Source organism: Rattus norvegicus, chromosome 13 (assembly GCF_021556685.1).
Source record: "Rattus norvegicus strain SHRSP/BbbUtx chromosome 13, alternate assembly SHRSP_T2T, whole genome shotgun sequence".
Lineage (NCBI taxonomy): Eukaryota > Metazoa > Chordata > Mammalia > Rodentia > Muridae > Rattus > Rattus norvegicus.
In genome coordinates, this window is record NC_141546.1 from 78,800,785 (window position 1) to 78,822,829 (window position 22,045).

Below are 22,045 nucleotides of genomic sequence, written 5' to 3' on the forward strand. Positions count from 1 at the left end.
AGCCTGGTTTTGCTTGGGATGCCATTAGGGAAAGTTGCTATAAATAACTCTTAAAGGAGTGCTCATTTGGAAGCCTGCTGTGCACAGAATATAGAGGGCTGTAGTGGGTTAGCTGGAATTTATGGCTCATGAATCCTGATGAGAAAATCATACCATCCAGCCCAGGATTCCTGTAGAAATGACTGGAAGAAGATGGCTGCCTTTAGAGTACAAGAATCCCCAAGATCCAGTTGTAGAAGGTGGTGTAGTATCTTAGTCCCTTAGTATCTTAGTAGAAGGGAGCTAAAATTGGACAAGTATAGGCTAACCAAATATAAAGGAATACCTGTTTTCTTATAAAAACAAAATTGAGAACATTTTTCCTTTCCATACATATACCATAAAACCTATGTAAACATGGTTTTTGTGACAGGTAAACATAATTAAATGTCAAAATATAAAATATGATTATTAAAATCTATGAATCGTAGATTGCTTTGATCTCAAATTGTTGGCAAAACACCTACTTTTATTTTTAGAGTATCACATAGTTTACACCATACGTTGCTCCAAATAAAATTCTTGTCCTCCTTGGCCAGTGGGTCACTGATCTCCATCTTAGGATTACTTACTCCATCATCATCATCGTCATCGTCATCGTCGTCGTCATCATCATCATCATCATCATCATCATCATCTTTACATTTAAGGTGATGGTCTGCATTTATACCACTTCTCCCTCAAGGTCTCCTTCAGCTTTTCTCATTTTCAAGTAAGAGACCTGAAATTTACCTTAAAATAAGTCAAACTGACCTGTTGTACTGGCATGCCTTTAACCCAGCACAGGGAGGCACAGGCAGATGGATCTCTGTGAGCTGGAGGCCAGCTGCTCTACAAAGTGAGTTCCAGGTCATCCAGGACTACACAGAGAGCCTCCATCTCCAAATTACTGCCACGACAACAAAATACAAACTGTACTCTCTCCTGAAATCAGATTTTAACTTGTTATATTATAAAGAAAAAAATAAAATTATTTCATATATAAATACTTTTCACACATATATTCCATTCTAAGTAATTGAATTATTAGTCCATAACTTTATTTACAGGAAAATATTTACTCACCTTTTCATATGTGAAACATATAATATGTATGATTCTGTTTTTGTTTTATCTAGAGGAGTGATTTTCATGGCTAATATAAACAGTTTGCCTAGGCAGAGCTGGGAATTGGCCTGGGGTTTGTACACATGCTAAGCAAGCACTTGAGCAGAGAGCTAAACTTCCAGTCCTGGTTTTCAGTTAGTTTGTTTACACTGGGACAGGCTCTTACTAAACTGCCAGGCTGGCCTTGAACTCATGGTATAGGTCAAGTACTGAGATCTTCCTGCCACACCCTGGGATAGCTCGGATTATACATGACCTTGTCAAAATTGCCAAAATCAACCAATTTTAAAAAGTGTGTTGCCGCAATTTAAAGTAATTTTGCTTGAAAAATGTACTTTATTTTATCATCTAATAATGTTTAAAGTTCTTGAGACCTGATAATAATATCATATGCAGCAAAATGTTTCTCCCTATGACAGAATGTTTAAGACCGCTGTAAGTGGGAAGAGATTTTTGAGAGCAGACAGGCCTGTGTTTAAGCCTCTGCCCAACTTTCCCAAAGCTATATGACAAGTCCCTGCTCACTCTTCAGATTCCTCATCTGAAGGATGGTAAGATCTACTTGAAGATGGTTCTGAAGGTGCAGTGCTGTGCTGGGTCTGATGCACCCATGCTCTCTCATGCTCCTTTGCATGGTAGATGCTCAGTATGTGGGTCCTGCTAGTCACCATTGTTAATTCCCTTGTTCTCCATACTAGTCCCAGATCAGACTGAAGCCCTTACACATGCTGGGCAAGTCCTCTGTACTGAGCGAAGTCTCTAGCCTAGAGCAGGATTACCTCACAACGCCAGGGACAGTCCCAAGACTACAGAGAATTTGGGGCTTTTAGTAGTTTCTGGTGACATTTTATTGTTTATGTTTCTGATGGAATTCAGTGATGTTTGAGGCCTCATTGCTTATTACTCAAATATACGTGTTTACCATATTCTATATATTTAACAACTGCAAATCATCTGTACTAATTTATATTTTGATACAGTTCTAAGAGAGGGGAGGTTAATGATCCAATCTGCTTCGTTCTAGGTTACTGAGGACAATAAATTTTTAGGAATTAAATTATTCTCCCAAAAATATATCAAGTAGACATCTGCCTTGATGCTTAATAGTTAATATAAGTGTGATTCAAAATTTAGGCTTAAAATAATGTTCTCAACATGTTTTCCTGATTAAGGTTGTATGAATATTTGATTTAGCAGTTTAAAAGTCTTTAGTATATGACGTCACAAACGAGCACAGAGTATATACGCAGATGGCATCTGTCATTATCTCTGATTTGTTCATTTTCTTCCCAGGCAATGAAAACTACAAACAAATAGCGATGTGTGTGCTTTACCACATAAGCATGGATGACCGCTTCAAGTCCATGTTTGCATATACTGACTGCATACCACAGGTAAGAGGCCGAGTGAGGACGGCATTGGAGAAAATGCTCTTCTCTAAACTAGACATCTCTGTCGCATCTCTCCTCAAGGCTCAGGGATCGCTGTGCAAGAGAGGACCGGATGTAAGAAGACTGTAGTAGTCATAAGCAGTGAGTGGGTAGAGGGATACAGAGTCCTCCAGACACAGCATGGCAACTGTACCTATGAACTCATAGTTATGAGCATATGCAAGCCCTGTGCACTGAAGCCAGACCAAGCATCACTATGGCGAGGAAGGTAGAGACGAAGTCCTGCCCTGGCCAGGGAGCTCTCAGCAGTAGAGAGCTGCTAGGAGAGAGTTGGTTTTCTTTAATGGCATTGCCCCTGGTGGTCCACACACTGAAGAATGCATTAGCACCTCAGTTTGACAGGGTGAAAGCAAAGAGGGGAGGGAAGGGAGTGTGGCCTGCCAAGAGTTGGACGAAGTGGGTGAATGTGATCAAAGCATGTTGTGCAGAATCCTCAAAGTAGTTTAAAAAATAAAATACTACATCTCTTTTAAAAGATTTAAATTCTAATCTCTTTGATCTCCTATTCCTTAAGCTACTTCTTAATACTAATAATACAATTTTTATTAAAAAAAATTGGAAATACAGGACTAGGGCTGGACATACAGCAAAGTGGCTAGATGTGCATGATGCCTGTCACAACAACAAATCCAGAGTGACCAACCGTATTCCATAATAGTTAACACCTTGGTGCCCTCTTGCATTGTTTGAGGTTTTTTTTAAGTGTATGAGGTTTCCCCTGTCTATGCACCAATGTATACAGAACTCACGAGGGCCAAAAGAAGGTGTCGAATTCCTTGGAACAAGTGTTACAGACAGTTGTGAGCCATCAATGAGGTGCTGGGAATCAAATACAGGACCTCTGGGCGAGCAGGCTGTCTGCTTAACTGCCGAGCTATCACTTCACCCACCCTCCTTAGACATCATGAAAGTAGCAGTGTATTAGGTTACATCACATACAACATCTTCAAATATGGCTTGATTTACTGGATGGATCATATGTGTGCTCATGTAGTTGACTATTCTCCACAAACTGTCTCTAATCGTTGTGTACTGTTGTGCTTAACCACAATTAAACTCTTAGGTTATATGCTTAGAGTTTTCAGGTTATCACATAAGCATTAACATGTAAGCACATGGTAGTAACATGAAATAGTCATGAATGCTTGTCCACATCCTTGCAATCTCGAGCGCTCATCCACTTCTGGGTTTGCTTCACCTTCGTTCATAGCAGCAGGATACCTAGATCAAAGGGAAGAGCCCAGGTCTTTGCATATTGACCCAGTTACCTTCTGAAAGGATGTTTCTATTTCTAGCCACCGTTTCATCCTTAGCAATAACGGTTACCATTATTTCTATAAAATGTTGTGCTTCAAAATTTTGATGTATTTGAATTTCCAGAATAGTGTGAAGGTCAACATTTTTCATCTGTTTAGTATCTGTATTCTATTATAAAATTTTAATTCAACTTTTATAGTGGCTTATTAATATTATTGATAAATAAGGTTGATTTTGTACTGTTTCAACTGCCATGTATTTCCCTTGTTTGTCCCATGGGTTTTGATTTTGTTTGTAGTTAACAGTTTCAAGTACTGTGCATTCTCTGATAGCAAAATGCCTCATCCAGACTCTTTGTTTTTATGGTGCTGTTTGAAAGAATAACTTTCTATGATTCAGCTCTATGATATGTTTCATATGTTAGGTCTATAGGTCTTGAGGAAGTTACTGATTCTTTAATCTATCTTATGAGACTACAGAGTTATAAAGCTAGAGAGTTGGTGACTATACTCTCAGGGACTTTGCGTTGATGGACTCTCTTTATCCGTTAGTCTCCAGTAAATAAAACCCTAATAACATGAAACCACGATGCTTGGAACGCTGGTTGGTATTTTATTATATTATTTTTATGGAAGAGTTTTCTAAAATAGCAAAAGAAAATTTAAAGGATATGCACACATAAAGTAAACATGAGGCTGTGAAAACACTGAGAACAAGATTGGATCACTCTTCTACAAGTAATTCCTAAGTATAAGTACCACAAGTAATTCCTGTTCCTTAGAAAAGTCACTCAGGTTTCTTTTCCACTATTTCTAATCGATGACCTTCTGTTCTTTCTGGATTAATGAGTCAGGATTAAATTTGCTTTTCCAGAATTTAACGTTTTTCTAACATGCATTTAGAATTGACGCTATTTTAAAGAAACTGTTTCTTAGCCTAGTGTTAGAGAGCAAACTTATTGAGTGTTTGTAGCAAATTGGTGTCCTTCAAAGAAGCCATACTACGTCTTATCAGTAGGGAATGTCTTCAAAGTAGTAACCTGTCTCCGCTGATAACCTATGACAGTGTGATCAAGGTGTCCAGCACCTTTACAGTAACCACGTCCAAACGAGGCTACAGGTGATTCACTGCAGAGTCTGAGCTTCACTGACTGCAGGATATTAGTAAGAAAGCAGCCCCCTAAGATGTATTCTCTCAAAGAATGACTTTTTAATCCAGATTTAGATTTTTAAAAACAATAACATTAAAAGAGAAATAAACAAGTCAGGAAGAAGTAGAAACTTATTACATTGATATTGAATTTGGAACTATCCTACTCTTGTAGAATGTATGCTCTCAAATATAAAAATAAGAAACTGTAAATGATTAAAAAAGAAGAGCCTGTTTAGATTGATTTTTAGACATGGTTGTGATTGCAGCTTAAAATTTAGTATATACAAAGTCCATCCTTTTGAAAAGTACACTTCCTCTGCGTTTACGTGACAGCGTGTTCTGATACCACACATGTGATGATGGGATTTTAAAAATATTAATCATATATATTTCATGAGCCAAATCTTCCAAAACCCATTTAGGTTTTGACAATTTATGGGTTTTATGGTATTTATTTTATTTGTTCTCTTAGTTCTTTTATCTTTCTGAAGTTTTAATTTTGGGGGGAATTGTGAGATTATGCATGGCAAATTATATTGTAAATATCTTGAAAGTGTTTAGAATGAGGTAATATTTTAATAAAACCAAGTGATAGTCTAGAATATATTTATTCCTCATTACCATTTAGCGTGTAACCCTTATTTCACAATTTTGACCTACTTAGGGAAAAGCTAGCATGCTTTTGTTGCCACCCATTGTCCAAGTAAAAGGATAATGCAAAGCAAATATAAAATATAACAAAATTAGAATTTCCTTCAGAAATTGAAAACGTACTCCTGTCAGGGCAGCATTTATGGTTCCAGTGGGACTGGAAGCTTTCTTGTGACAGCACACCCATTGACCTCCTATGTATTAAAGAAAGCCCTACTATGGCGGCAGTGTCTGCAGGTCATGTGAGTTTAGTTTTTTCTGAATTATTGACATTAATTTTATTTAAAGATTAAAAATAAAGATCTTCAAGTATTACATCTGACTTTTTCAGAGACTAAGTAACTTTGAAGGTAGAAATGCAGTGGCTCAGCATTGGTTCATATTTAGTGATCAGAGAGAATGTTTAGTGTGATTGTGTTCTCAATTACGTAAGATCACACACACACACACACACACACACACACACACACACACACACACACACACACGCTGTCTATACCATAAATAAATAAATAAAAGTATAACTTGTAGTAAGATGTCTTTCTTATTTCTGCTCACTCACAGTGCAGTGTAAGTGTTTTAAGGATAACCCTGTAATAAGATTAGGTTCACTTTCTGAACATATTAACTGTCCAGCGCAGGCGATCCTGAATGCAGCATTCTCATAGTCCCACCCAATATTGCTTTGCTTTGCTTTCTTTGTACTTTATTGCCTGGAATTATTCAGTGTGTTCTCATTTTCTTCCCCTATTTGTCATTATTCCTCGCAATCTGAGTTCAGATCATCGGTTTTTTATGATCTTAATGGGCTCGGTGGGTGGATTGTTTCAGGTAAGCACATTTGGATAACCAGGAGTTAATGGTTGTAGTCTAATAATAGTTAAAAGTACACATTAACAGTTCATTGTTATTTAGACCTCTGAGCTGCATGTTTTGTTTAAATAGGTGCAAATTCCATCCAGATGCTTATAAAAGTATTTATTGGTAATAGAATGGCCAATCAAAGCACATGGTTAGGTAGTGATGTCATGGTGTTATTTAATATTTTGCCCTAGAACAGCATGCCAGAGTCCTCAGAGTGATCCACATGTTTTCCACCGCAGTTGTCCGGTTTGGCCCTACTTTGATCTACATGCTTCTTTTCAGCTGAATGCTGGCAAACGTCCTTTCTGACAGCCCTCTGTGCTCCTGCTGCCATTATCTGCTGAGTTCAGAAACCAGAGCATCACTTCAAACAGGAGAGCTAGGGAGTAGCCAGTCAGAAGAGATTCCTGTGGCATGCACAGTTCTGGCATAATCATTCAAAGATGTTTGGGTAGGGGGTGGGGTGGCAGAGGTGTACGAGAATGCAGAGAGCTGTGGGGGTTGGCCTCTGGTCACTGGTAACTAAGTGAAGTCAGGTGCCAGAGAGTCTAGACACAGTGATTTCAGTCTTGGGTCTTTGGTATCTGATACTCAATATGGGACTTGTCTGATTGAACACTATTGCTTCTTCATTGCAGAGGCTGAAGACCTTTCAGTGCTTTCCTGTTAGATCAGTAAAAGATGAGAACAGACAGTTAGAACAGAACAAATCTAGTTTTAATATTTCCTGCTTGTCAGTAATTACCTTTGTGTTTGAAGTACCATGGGTAGCAATCAAATTAAAGACAACTGCACCATGGCTCTTGGAGTTTGAATTAAACTGGTTTTAAATTTGAAGTTCTTTTATTATGATGAAACAATGATTTTCTATTAGAATATATTTCACTCATTCTTAAATCTTCTCTCAGTTTTAGGAACAAGGTAATAGAGTTTTCAAACCTATACATTCTTTTAAAAACCTGATTGTTTCTAGAAGAGATTTAGCAAGGGAATTATTTTTTAATCCATAGTTCTAAACATGTCACATGTGACCTCATTTTTCAGAGGTAAATTTTAATACCTCAAAGGCTAATAATTTGAAGTAAATATTTGGTACAATCTGTAGTTTGCCTTCTTAAAGCATTGCTTCAGTGGGATATATTTTCATTATAAAAGGTTTCGTGTTAGTAGAAGTTTTGAAAATAATAATAACACATTTTGAATTATAGTGTGAAACATTGTTCTATTAATCAATGGATAATCACCCACATATTTTGCTAATTTGTTTTTTAATTAGAAAACAGCAAATCTGTTAAGTATATAACAAGTAATTAAGATCATCTTATTTTTGGTGTAGAGTCTTTTTATAGTATAACATAACTGAGTGTTAATGATTCAGAGATTCATTAGTGATACATTTGTGATTTGTGACCTGTCCTCTGGGGAGGACAAGATACAAGTCAATGGTTAACTGTTAGACAGTTTCTGCACATAGATTACTGCCATGTTATTAGAATTGTGCATGATAAGAGGAATTGAAATAGTGTTCTTAATTCTGTTTTCGTACTATTTTTTGCTATCTGAAGCTAACACAGACAGTAATGAAAACTGTAGTTTGCAAAATGGGTTCTAAAATAAAAACTTAATTTGATATATACAAAACAATAATTAAATAAAAAGAGGCTGTGAATTTGAAAGAGTGGGGGAAAAATACATGAAAGATATCAGAGGGAAGAAAAGAAATAATGCTATTATAACCTCAAAAAATAAAAAAAATTTAAAAATGATAAATCTGATTAATGAAAGTGTAAGGTTCTAAAAGATATCCTAAAATATAACATGAAAATGTTTAGGTTATATTCTGAGTATTTTATATGTTATAACTTTATTGTATGTATCTTATATATTTTATCTTTATTGTTATAAGTAACTTTGACTTTCCAAAAATAATTTTTCTTAATATTCACTAATTTACCTTGTTGATTTCCCCATAATAGAAGAATGTTTTCTGAATCATGCAAATTTGCTCACTTTTTCCATTTTATGGACAATGTCTCTGAGATATAACAAGTCTGAATTATGACTACTGGCTTAGAGCTGGGGAGATAGCTCAGTCAGGAAAAATGTCTGCCATTCAATCACGACGTCCCAACTTTGTTTCCTGAACCCATATTTTAAAAAAGAAAAGGTGATCGCGATGGCGCATGAGTGGGGAGGCTGAGCTGCTCCTCGACCACCCACATGGGACTCCAGGCTCCAGCCAGAGACTGTCTCTCAAATAGCAGGGTGTACAGCACCTGATCCTCAAGCTTGTCACCTCGCCTCCTCAGGCACCCACACACCCACAGAAACACATGCATATACACATAATCAATCAATCAATCAATCAATCAATCAATCTCCTTTTCTTTCTTGACTTCTCTTTGTTACTATTCAAGCCCTCTCTTTATCTGATTTTCTTTTCTCATTTTATATCTGCACAAGTTTCAGTATCTAGTCTGCAGTTTTAGAAATCATTCATAAATAACAGTTTCTAACATTATACCTCCAATAAAGACAGGCTTAGGCCTCTACTAGAGTTTCCTACTGATTATCTGTACTTACTAGACTCTCACTGGCAGCTTAAACCCAACGTAGTAAACCAAACTATTTTCCCTTCTAACTTCCCATCTTTGGCAGCATCATCCCTGTCATTCTCAGTGCAGGGTCCCAGGAGTCATCTTCAGTTCAGTTATTAAGTCCTACCTTGATTCTCTCCCATAAATAGATCTACTCACTCCTTTTATTTCTCTCCCAATTGTACTACATAACTAGTCCAGGCAGCTATTGTTTCTGTTGGCCTTTTCCTCTGTGTGCATGGTTTTCTACTTACTGTATTTTTGTATAATCTTTCTGTAGTTTTAAATAAAATGTGACTCAAATCTCTGTACGTCACAAAAGATGGTTTGTCCTAATGTATACCTTTTTTTTTTCTGTCACCTTTCCTCCTCAGAGACTTATAGTAACTTCTGTGTAACCTTAGGATGAAGTCCAGCGTCCTTAGGCATTACAGGCCCTATAGGATCTGGCTTTTCTTTCTCAGCCTTTCCTTCCCAGCCATACCTGGCTTCCTTCAGTGCTTTGCATTATTTGCTGCTCTCTCACGTTTGCATGAGCTGTTTTCTTTGCTTGGGCTGCTCAGCTTCCAGGAAATATTTTTAATTTTTAAACATAGCGAGGTGTTGATATTTTCTGGCATTCTCCACTCTCTTTGAAAATTTGTATTTAATACGTGCCATTTAGCTGTTCACTACCCATTGCTCATTTTGCTTCTTTTACAGCTAAGGCCTTCACGTCTGTTATAAAGTAGATTATCTTATTTCCAGAACATAATTTAAGAGAATTCCTAATGCATTCTGTTTCTGGGCTTTGTTTTGGTCTTTGAATAAAATAAGGCCTGTGTTTCTTACTAGTTAATGAAGATGCTCTTTGAATGTTCAGATGAACGAATTGACTTGGAGCTGATTTCTTTCTGCATTAATCTTGCTGCTAACAAGAGAAATGTTCAGCTCATCTGTGAAGGTCAGTGCTCGTCTGTGAAGGTCATGGGGAGCTGCTTTAGCAAACAGTAATTTGCATATAATAAGGAATAAATAATGAAAATAGGGGATATGATGTAAGTATAAATTCTCTTAAATAGTTTCTTTAGTATGGTTATAATTCCTATGGGTGCCCTTTTCTGGTAGATATACCTCATGCTAATATTTGATACACAAATCACTCTACATTTATTTAAAAGGTAATGAAATGTAAGAATACAAGGTTAGTGTTTCTGTAGTATCCTGAAAAAATGACTTACCATTTTTTGTGCCTACTGGACAGTAGGAGCACTGAGGAGCACAAGTTCATTATGAAAGATACAGATGAGCAAATAAAGAAACTTAAATTTTTATTCCGACCAATCAAAAATAGATATAATTGTTTTGTATAATGCTGCTATAAATTTTTGAATAAAAATATTCTTCTCTTTGTGCTTTATAAAATGGTCTTGTAAAACTAATATTTTTAATATCATTCCAAATGATAAAATACTTTTATTAAAAAGTGAGTTAGCAAGATGGCTTGGTGCATAAAGGAGCTTGTGACATAGCCTTGGGACCTGAGTTCAATCCCCAGCATCTTATAAAGGAGAGATCCGACTATTCGTAATTGTTCTCTGACCTCTGCATGCATGCCATGGCATGCACAGACACACAAACATCATGTGCGCGCGCACACACACACACACACACACACACACACACACACACACACACGCACGCACGCACAAATAATAGCAAATGTTTTAAAAATAGACTTATTTAAAAATAAAAGCATAATTGAGCTATGATTTTTGTCATGGCCTTTTCACTCTTGTTGCACTCCTTTTCAAGCATAAATGGTGCTAAAGAAATTATCCTGTCTCTGACTCTTTATTTGTAGTTTTTTAGTCTTAAAATAAATTCCTAGAAGTCTTAATTTTTTCCAAAAGAATTTTTTTTCCTTTGTGGAGCATAATCCAAACAAAAAAATATACAATGTTCTTACCTGTCTTGATGAAGCTTAGGTCATAAAGCTCATCTATGTTTGAAAAGACAAATTGTAGAAGTAGAAAAAGAAAGGGTGAAGGAAAAATAGTTGTTCTGGAAAATAAGATTGACAGGTGGGGCACAAGGGAAGCTCCTGAAATGAAGGGAATATTCTATGTGCCGTTTCTGTGGTGAGAGTTTTGGGTTACGCAGCACGTTTGTTGATTCAAGTTGTATACTTAGATTCTACAGTATGGATGCAGTGCAAACACGAGCTGTCTAACCCCAATTAACTCCCCACTCTCCTGCTCTAGGAAATGGGCTGAAGATGCTCATGAAAAGAGCGCTGAAGCTCAAGGACCCTCTGCTGATGAAGATGATCAGGAACATCTCCCAGCACGATGGACCCACTAAGAATTTGTTCATTGTGAGTAGCTCCCGACCTTCTTTCCATGAAAATAGACCTGAGACCATAGCTTTAAGTTGCTACATTTGGGGAGACAGCTTACTGGGTTCTCCTCAGATGTTTCCCCGAGACCCAAGCAGCTCTTGTCTTGTGAGAATCTTCACGCGCTGAGCTTCGCAGCACTGACCAATGAAGTTAAGAAAGGAGAAGAGTCCGAGCTGGGACCCCACAGAGAGAACACGTGGTGTCTGTGTGTCTGCCAGGCTTACCTCACTCCACAGTACTCGAAAGAGGGAAGAGCCCTTCGAAGAGGCTGTTAGGAAGAGGAAGTGGGCAGAGAGCAGGGTCTGAGGGTTGTGAATATGATCAGAACTTTATGTATGTGTATGATGTGTTATAACAAAGCCCATTAATTTGGACAGTTAATTAACAGTGTCTTAACATAATTAGATTACCCTCTGACAAGCTGAGTTCAATCCCAAGATTCATATAGTGTAAAGAACTGATCCTTCAGTTGGTCTCTGCCCTCCATGCATATGCAGACGTCTGCATGCATGTGCGCACACACATACACATTTCCATATTAATGTTTTGCATTAGTTTGGTGCATTTTCTCCTGCAAGTTGTGTTCAGCTTCCAACATACTGCTCCATAGCATGGGTGCACATGCACACAGACACACAGACACACACAAATGTAGTAAACAAACAAAGTGGAACTACAGGACAAAAAGTTCCTAAAAGTTTCAGAAAGTAGTTAGAGCACCTGATTTGCTGTTCTCTGCTTTTGATGGACATGCAGAGCGAAAGCCCAGCAAGGCGGGCACTGACCAAGGATGTGATTCCTGTTACCTATGCCACCCTTTGCTCCCCAGAGTTCTGAAGGGCAAAGCTAAAGAGCAGAAGGATAAAGAACCAGGCTCTGACGGACACTTGGGAAGTCATTTAACACCTTGAAGCTCACTGTCTCACCCGGGAAATACTGAAAGCACTCTTTTCTCAGGGTCGTAATAATAATGAAGTGTTGAGAAACTCCTGATAACAAGTGAGTGCCGAAACACATTAGCTGTCATGATTATTCTACTTAAAATTCCTTCCAGAGTCAAGGCTGTGCTCATGTGCCTTCATAGAACTCACATCATCAGTTTGTAAATACTTCAAAAAGATGAAACAAAGGCAGACAAAGGAGGGAATTCAGACAACCCTAGTGCTTAAATTCTCTGATCATGAACTAGCCCAAAGTACTGAATTTGGACTCATATTTTTTCAGAAAAATACAGTTTAAACTACAGTAAGAAGTTACTGTGTACTCGGCATACTGCTGAAATTAATAGAATGATTTCTGATCATTTATCCTCATTGTAACGTGAAATTATGAGCTTCAGGATTTCTGACGTAATTTAAGATCCAATAGCCCAGATGTAAGAGACCAGATAGGCCTGTGCTCAGCTATGTCTTACTCAAACAAAATAGTACTCTAATGGTTTATATCAGTGAGCCTTTAATTTACTTGATACAGAAGGGAATCATCTGAGCATGCTATATTCAAAAGCTCCACAAATGATCATAATATACGGCCAGAAAATGTACCACTGCTCTGAGTAAATGTGAGGCTCAGCTTTATAAGTGTCAGAAAACAAGATCAGAAAAGCTAGTCCTCCAGAGATCATTAGTATCTATACTGCCTTCTGGATGCTCCAACCCAGTTTGCTGCCTTGAAATTGTCTCCTCTCTTGACTTGTGGAAAGGCCAAGCCACTTCCCTTCCCATTTTTGGACAGGTGCTCCAGCTATTGCTTAAGTGCTGCTTCCCAGAATGAAGTTCATTTTATTATGTTTGTTCATCTGAAAATGTGTCTAATGTATCTGTGTGTCAGGGAATAGCAACAAGCTTGTATGAACCCCATATCTTCAACAATGAGAACCTGAACAACAACATTCCCATATCCCAGGCTTAGGGTCAGGTCTTCTTCATTAACTGTGCCTGCTTACTCCAGAATTCTCTCTCCATTACCTACGGCAACCTGCCAGATAACGTGCCCTCACACTCTGGTCATGGGTTATAAGATTGTAAGGATGTTGGGTCAGTGAGCGTGTCTGTTAGAACAAATTATTATAAATGTTTCCATCTTTTCAAAAGCCTTGATAGTTTATCCAGTTGCAAAAGTTGAAAACATGACCATCTTGACTTCTCCATCTTGTTCTGCTTGCCATAAAGTCGAAGGAGAGCCTCTAGATACAGCAGTGACTGATGGCAAGCACTCTGAAAACAGGATTTATATTCTCCTGAACATTTCTGCCCAGTATCAGTTATTCACATTCACCAGGTACTACATATTTGTTGAGTATATTAGTCATAGACTTGTTATTAAATAAATTCTCTCTGATTTGAAATCTAGCTTCTAGCACAGATATCCTAGAATTCAATGAAAATGAATGCACAGTATAATCAAAATTACTGGACACAATACAAGCAGTGCTAAGAGGAAGGCTCATAGCACTAGTCCCTGCATAAAGAAATTGGAGAGACCTTATACTAGCCACTTAACAGCACACCTAAAAGCTCTAGAATGAAAAGGGGGAAAAAAACCCATGCAAGAAGACTAGATAATAAGAAATCATCAAACTAAGGGCTAAAATATAAAATGGAAACAAAACAGTGCAAAGAATCAAGGAAACGACAAGTTGGCTCTTTAAGAAAATCAACAAGATTAACAAACCCTTATCCAAACTAGCCAAAAGAGACACTTACCAAAGTAAAGTCACAAAGGAAAAGAGGAATGTGACAACAGACGACACCAAGGAACTCCAGAGAATCCGTAGGTAATACTTCAAAACCTGTATTCCACAAAATTGGATGCAAGAAAAGTGGAAATTTTATCAATAGATACCACTTATTCTATGAGACCACAGGTACCCTGACACCCAAACCACACAAAGATTCAACAAGAAAATGATTACACACCACTTTTCGTCATGAACATTGATGCAGAAATAATAAAATACTCACAAGTGAGATCCCACATCAAAAAGACGAGCTGCCATGATTAAGTTGGCTTCATCCCGGAGATGCAGGGGTGGCTTAACATACAAAAATCTGTCAATGTAACCCACCATGTAAACAAACTGAAAAAATAAAAATTGTAAGATCATCTCATTAGATGCAAAAAAGGCATTTGACAAAATCCAACATCCCTTCATGATAAAACGTCTTGGAGAGATCAGAAATACACAGGGTATCCCTAAATATAATAAAGGCAATTTACAGCCACCTGATAGCCAACATCAAATTAAATGAAGAGAAACTCAAAGCAATTTCACTAAAATCAGAACCAGACAAGGCTGTCTGTTTAGAAATATCTATTCAGTATAGTGCTTCAAGTTCTAGCTAGAGCAATAAGACAATTAAAAAGGGAGATCAAGGGATACAAATATAAAGAAAGAAGGTAAACGATTGTTATTTGCAATGATAGTATACATAAGTGACCCCAAAAATTCTACCAGAGAATTCCTTCAGCTGATAATCACCTGCAGCAAAGTGGCTGGACATAAGATTTACTTTAAAAAAATTAATAGCCCTCCTTTATACAAACTATGAATGGGCTGAGAAAAAAGTTAGGAAAACAACATCCTTTACAATAGCCATGAATAGTATAAAATATCTTGGGGTAACTCTATCCAAGGAAGAAGGAAATTGAAGAAGATATCAGAAGATAGGAAGATCTCCCATGTTCGTGGATCAGTAGGATTAAGATAGTAAAAATAGCCATCCTCCCAATAGCAATCTACGGATTCAACACAATACCCATCAGAATTCCAACACAGTTCTTCACAGACCTTGAAAGAACAATATTGAACTTCATATGGAAAAACAAACCCTAGAATAGCTAAAACAACCATGTACAATAAAAGGTATCACCATCCCTGATCTAAAGCTGTACTACAGAGCTGTAGTAATAAAAAAAAACACACATGGCATTGGCATAAAAACAGATGCATTGCTCAATGGAGTCAAATTGAAGACCCAAATGTAAATCCTCAAATCTATGCACACCTGATTTTTAGTAAAGAGGCCAGAAATACACAATTAAAACAAAGCATCTTCAACAAATGGTGCTGGTCTAACTGGATGTCAGCATGTAGAATACAAATAGATCCACATCCATTACTCTGTACAAAACTCAAATCCTAGTGTATCAAAAAACTAGACATCAACAAACTGAATAATCCAATTAAAAACTGGGGTACGATGCCTAAAAATAATTGATTAGAGTAATCTCTAATGGCCGAGACACACTTAGAGAAGTGTTCAGCATCCTTAGCCACCCAGGAAATGCAAAGCTAAATGCAAATGAGAGTCCATCTTACATCTGTCAGAAGGGCGAAGATCAAACCCAAGCAACAGCTCACGCTGGCGAGGATGTGGTGTGAGGGGAGCACTCCTCTACTGCTAGTGGGAGCGCAGAGTCAATATGACGGTTTATCAGAAAATTGGAAATGGATCTAATTCAAGACAGAGCTATTCCACTCCTCGCCATATACTCCCTCCTATCACAAGGACACTTGCTCACCTATGCTTACGGCAGCCTTATTCCTAATAGCCAGGAACGTGAAACAACTGACATGTCCCTCAACTGAGGAATGGAGTAAAAACGTGGCGCATTTATATAATGGAGTACTACTCAGCTATTAAAAACAAGTTCATCATGAAATATGCAGGCAAATGGATGGAACTAGAAACTATCATCCTAGTGCGGTAATCCAGACCCAAGCAGACAAACATTGTATGTACTCACTTACAATTGGATATTAGCTGTAAAGTAAAAAAAATCATGCAGCAATGCACCGACCAAAGGGGCTTAAAGACTGAAAGAGGGACACAAGGATTCCTGGGGAGGGGGAATAGGATGGATTTTGTAAGTGGACTGGGACAGGTGGAGTTGGGAACAGGAGGGATCAGATTCATGGGGAGGGAAGAAGAAAAGACTAGAATTGGAGGCCATTTGGAAGGCAAAGTGAAAACCCAGTGCAATGGAGACTCAATGGAATCTACTAGAGTAACCCTAGCCAAGACCCTAGTAATAGAGGACACAGAGCCTGAATCAAGGCCTCAGTCAAGTGGAGAGATTGAGAAATCAACCTAGCCACAAAAACCTCAACCTACAACTTGTCCTGCCTGCAGAGTGTGCTAGGAAGACAGCCTAGGACAGCCATTATTAAGACACCACTGAGACTTCATCCAGCAACTGTGGGGAGCAGATACAGAGTCCTACATTCAGACGTTAGGCTGAGCTCAGGGAGCCCTGCCAAGAATGGGGATGGAGGGATTGGAGGAGCCAGAGGTGTCAGGAACAGACTAGGAGAACACTGCCCACAGATTCAACTGACGGGACTCTGGGGACTTACAGAGTACAGGGAGCTTGTAGGGCGATGACATGGGTCCTCTGGTTATATGTTATGGCTGAGTAGCTTTCTGTTCTTGTGGGAATCCTAACATGGAGGTGGGGTCTGTCCCTGGGCCTCTTGCCTACTCATGGGACCCTTTTCCTCCTTCTGAGCTGCCTTGCCCAACCTTGATGTGATGGTAGGTTCTTGTTTGTATTGTAGCTTGTTATGCTGTGTTTGTTGATGTCCCTTGCTCTTTTCTGAGTGGGGGTGGATTGGGAGGAGAGAAGTAAGGAGAGGTGGGAGGAGGGGAGGAAGAGGAAACTGCAGTCAAGATGTAATATGAGGGGTTGGGGATTTAGCTCAGTGGTAGAGCGCTTGCCTAGCAAGCGCAAGGCCCTGGGTTCGATCCCCAGCTCCAAAAGAAAAAAGAAAAGAAAAAAAGATGTAATATGAAAGAATACAAATTAAATAAATAAATAGATTTATTTTCAAGTAATCATAGTAATAGCTCTAATGTGTGTAAAGTGGCCACTGTATAGATGAGAGTTCCATTTTATGCCCTTGTAAGTTACATTCTTAAAGGCAGCAGCCTGTTTTCAGAAATGGAAATAGCCTTAAGGTTCACAGCCAGTACATGATGGGGCTATGACTTGAGAGCAAGTCTTCCTGTGGGACCACAGAGGAGAAAATAGCCCTTCTTTCTTTATGTGTGCACCTTTGTACACATGGCAGGACGGAGAGAGGGAGGGAGAGAGGGAGGGAGAGAGGGAGGGAGAAAGGGAGTGCTCTGTGGAGCTGATCATCAAACCTTAGCAAGTTAACAAAGTTACATGGAGAACTATGTTTCTGTTTGCTTTTCTTATTTGTTTTTAACCAGCAGATTGAATTATTAGTTTGGATCGCCTCCTAGATTCTAACTCCATTGAAATTCTTTCATCCTCAGGATTATGTTGGGGACCTTGCAGCCCAGATTTCCAGTGATGAAGAGGAGGAGTTTGTAATCGAGTGTTTGGGAACACTGGCGAATCTGACAATCCCAGATCTAGACTGGGAACTGGTTCTGAAGGAGTACAAGCTGGTTCCATTCCTCAAAGACAAGCTAAAGCCAGGTCTGTTCCCCGTGCAGCTCAGCATAAGCTCTGGGTTTAGATAGGGCTGTTGTCAGTACAGCACTGTGTGAGTCTGCCGTGCAGGCGAAGACTCCTCTGACAGCGTTGTTTTGAGAAGGATTATTTGCAGGCCCCCTATTGGCTGTAAATTCTTATCTGTCCTAACAGTGATTTCTTAACATTAGTTTCCCTCTCCTGTTTATTTTCCTATTTTACTGTATTTTTATTTACAAGTGCTCCCCATGTATACATACAGATGTGGAAGCACAAACACAAGGTTCTTTGAAACATTAATGAGAGTCTTTTATTGTCTGCTTTCATTATCTTTCAGTTGTATTTTCTTTTTTTTTTTTTTTTTGGTTTTTTTTTTTTTTTTTTCGGAGCTGGGGACCGAACCCAGGGCCTTGTGCTTGCTAGGCAAGCGCTCTACCACTGAGCTAAATCCCCAACCCCTCAGTTGTATTTTCAAATAAATATTTATGCCTTTCTATTGTCTCACCAGTTCCATGGGCCATCATGGAGAGAGAGAGAGAGAGAGAGAGAGAGAGAGAGAGAGAGAGAGAGAGAGATAAAGAAAAAAAGGACAAGAAAAAAAAAGCAAGTCTATAAGCATGTCAAAGATCCAGAGATCCATAGGGACAGATTGGACATCTTTCAGTGTTGTTTCTCTACACTCATGTCTGACAGAACAAATGGGTCTGCTCAGGACACTTGAACAACAGCCTTCCTTGCCTTGATTTTGCAGGTGCTGCAGAAGATGACCTTGTTTTAGAAGTGGTCATAATGATTGGAACAGTATCTATGGATGACTCTTGTGCTGCACTGCTAGCTAAATCTGGGATAATCCCAGCACTCATCGAACTGCTGAATGGTAATTCATTTTCATGCTAATGCACAAAGGATATTATTTTAAATTTTAACATATAAAATACAGTCTGCAATGTTATGTATTTGCTTTCCTTCATTAATCATAGGATTGACTAAATTATGTAATTACAAAAAGTGAACTTAAATAAGTCCCTGCCTTGGATTGCATAGAATAATGGGAGAGGACTGGAGCTTGCTGTTAGGGATGTTATTGTGAAGCAGCTCTGGGCTAACGTCATGTGCTCTTCCCTCCTCTAACGTAACACTGCGTCACTCTGTCTGTCCAGCTTCATCTTGTGTTAGGTCGTCTCTATTGTGCAATCCTTGTTTCTTATATCTTAACTTCAAGGTAAGAATGTTAACTTGAAAACTGATTCTACATCATATTCTTTTCTAGATGTACATGATACTGTCCTCTGAAAAATAAATGTCATATATCTGCCCTGCTCAACTTATGTGACCACTGAACACTTGAAATGTGGTTGTCAGGACTAAGTACCTGAATTTTCAACTTAATTTAAATTGAATTAGCTGCAGCAGTGTGTGTCTACAATATTCCTGGCTGTCACATGTGGTGCACATTACACACAAGAGTCCAAGCTAGGATCCATATCAGAGAAAACATACTTATCATTTTACTGTTGAATGATATCACTGATAAGTGGGCTTTGCTTGGGTTTTAACTGTGTAAGTGAAATCTGGCTGATTTTATCCTAGTGCATATTTATGAGCTCCATCTATGTCACATATAGACTTGCTCTTTTTCATCATTGCATATAGTACAATAGTATTATATATTCCTATCCTTTGTACCATTTTAATGGGTCTTGTGCTATGGGACATTAGGGATGGTAATTATTATAAATAATGTTTTTAAAACCTTTCCTTTTGGTCATTAGCATAGGTGCTATGCTTTAGATGTGTACCTAAGAGTAGAACTGCTGAGTCAGACAGTGGCATTGTTCTGTAAATACTCCCCATCTGTTTCTCAGTGCATTGGGGCCAGTTTTCAGGCCAGTCACCAGTGCAAGTCAGGTAAAGCTGTTCTTGTCACCACCACTCAGGCATGGTGCAGAGTCCACTAATTACAGCCTTCCTACCAGTATCTCCTTGTGAGGTTAATCTAAATTACCCCAGTAATTAATGAAATTGAACTCTAGTTTGTGGTTATTGGCCATTTAAGTCAAGCATGACCAATAAAATAAATGACTAGTATAAGTCTTTTGCATGTTTTCTTGTTTGAAAGTTTTAAAATTTGCTTGTAATTTAATATTTTTAAAAGATCCTCTAACGATATAGTCATATTTTAAAGTATTCCATCTCAGAGGTGTAGTAGGTATATATTTACTTTCATATATCCTTCTTACAGCCATAAATTTTCAGAATAGATTAATTAAGGGAAACTAGGTAGTTGGGGGGGCATGAAAATGAAGGCAGTGGAGTAGACAGAAGACTTGTGAAGCTACAGGAAGTTAGCAGCAAGTTAGCAGGAAGTTAGAAAATGGCCTAAGTCCTAGAATGTTGTGCTGTAATTTGACTGAGAGAGCTGAGATGTTTAAAGAGTTAACAATCAGGTCAGAGTTTTACTGTGTCTACTCTCAATGTGAGCTTACCCCTGGAGATTATGTGTATAATTGTTTTAAGAACTATGTAGGAAAAAAAAGAATTACTTACATTTTCAATGTTTAAAACCTCTTAGAGCAAACTGTATGGAAAGAGAAAGATTGATAGCCTGGGTAGTTTAGGAAATTAGTGATGGAAATCATTTAAGGCAGATTAAACTTCCCACAGTTTAGTTCACGTGGCTACTTAGACGCTATGTTAACTGGGAACTATGTTTTTAACATATTGAACTGTTGCCAAGAGTTGATAGCAAAATTGCTATATCAATAAATCACATTTCAGTTAGGTTTCTATAAGTAATTATGCTTAATTACAAGTTTATAATAAGTATTATTAGTAATAATTATTAACATAAAATGTATCTATAGTTAGCATTTATGATAGCATTTTATTATAAAAATAGGACTGAAGCTAAAACACCTCTTTTATGCCAATATATGTAAATTTAAACATTATGAGTATTACTTACACAATATCTTTTTATACTAGTCCTCTTTCTTCTCCTGTGCTTCTGGGGTCAAACCCAGGTTGTCATGTCTACTAGGTGAGTGCTTTACCACCGAGCTACATTCAATCCCAATAGTCCATTTTCTAATAAAGGCTTAGGACTTTAGAAGGTGTTATTTTTCCGTGTGAAATCAATGTGGGGGTGGGTAAATCAAATCTGTTATTTGTTTACCTGTTGCCATCACCCGGTGTTTCCCAAATGCTTTCAGTTCAATGTGTGAGTAGACAATTCTGTCATGCAAGCTTCTCTTTCCTTTCAGCTCAACAAGAAGATGATGAATTTGTGTGTCAGATAATTTATGTCTTCTATCAGATGGTTTTCCATCAGGCCACAAGAGATGTCATAATCAAAGAAACACGTATCCTTTCAATATTTAGAATATATAATGACAATTTAAATGTAGAAACATTCATGTATTGAAATACTGTAGAAAACAGCAAACACTGAAATGAAGTTAGATAATGAGACGGTCTCTTTTTATGGGAATTAGCTGGAAATAGCATGGGATTGACAGAACATCTGAAAGCTGCAATTCTTCAGAATCTGAACCTCTGTGAATGCCAGCATGCCACCAGCGTAAAACTCACTTCACCTCATGGACCAAACTTATGTTCACTAAGAATAGCCTAGAACATGACAGATAACTGTATGGGAGTTATATTATGTATGTGAGATGTGTACCTGTAGCATTCCTGGCATCTCCACCACCCTAAGGGTCTCCATTTCAACTTCACACTCATAGCTTATGTGAGCCTCATAGGAAATTTGTGTAGGAAATCCAATACGTGGACACAGTGCCTGTCCTCAAAGGCTTGGCGCAATTCTCCACAAGCTCCTTTCCTATTCTGTTGTCTGATGAAAATTACTTCACTGTTTTAAATGGTGTTAATCTCTTTAACACCTACAGCCTTTTTACTTTAAGCTTTAATTGCACTTTCTGGCCAAATTCTTGTAGCTTCAAAAAACCTAGTTAAAAGGTCCAGCAGAAAGATTTCTCAGCCTGAATATTAATTATACTATCTTGAAATCTCCTCCTTCAAATTAGTTTTCAAATTAGTCAATTAGGTTTGAATTCGACTTAGACTTTCAAGACACAGAT

General features: G+C 38.0%; 1 protein-coding gene across 4 annotated transcripts in view; it reads left to right on the forward strand.

Annotated features, from left to right (window-relative positions):
* The window catches only part of Kifap3 (kinesin-associated protein 3), a 138,542-nt gene that overhangs the window by 64,079 nt on the left and 52,418 nt on the right, over window positions 1-22,045 (forward strand). For all 4 annotated transcript variants that reach the window (XM_087580237.1, XM_087580238.1, XM_087580239.1 and 1 more), the window contains 6 exon segments: window positions 2,440-2,540; window positions 9,953-10,061; window positions 11,362-11,474; window positions 17,783-17,948; window positions 18,694-18,819; window positions 21,206-21,304. In XM_087580237.1, the coding sequence (XP_087436363.1) occupies window positions 2,440-2,540; window positions 9,953-10,061; window positions 11,362-11,474; window positions 17,783-17,948; window positions 18,694-18,819; window positions 21,206-21,304 (714 nt within the window).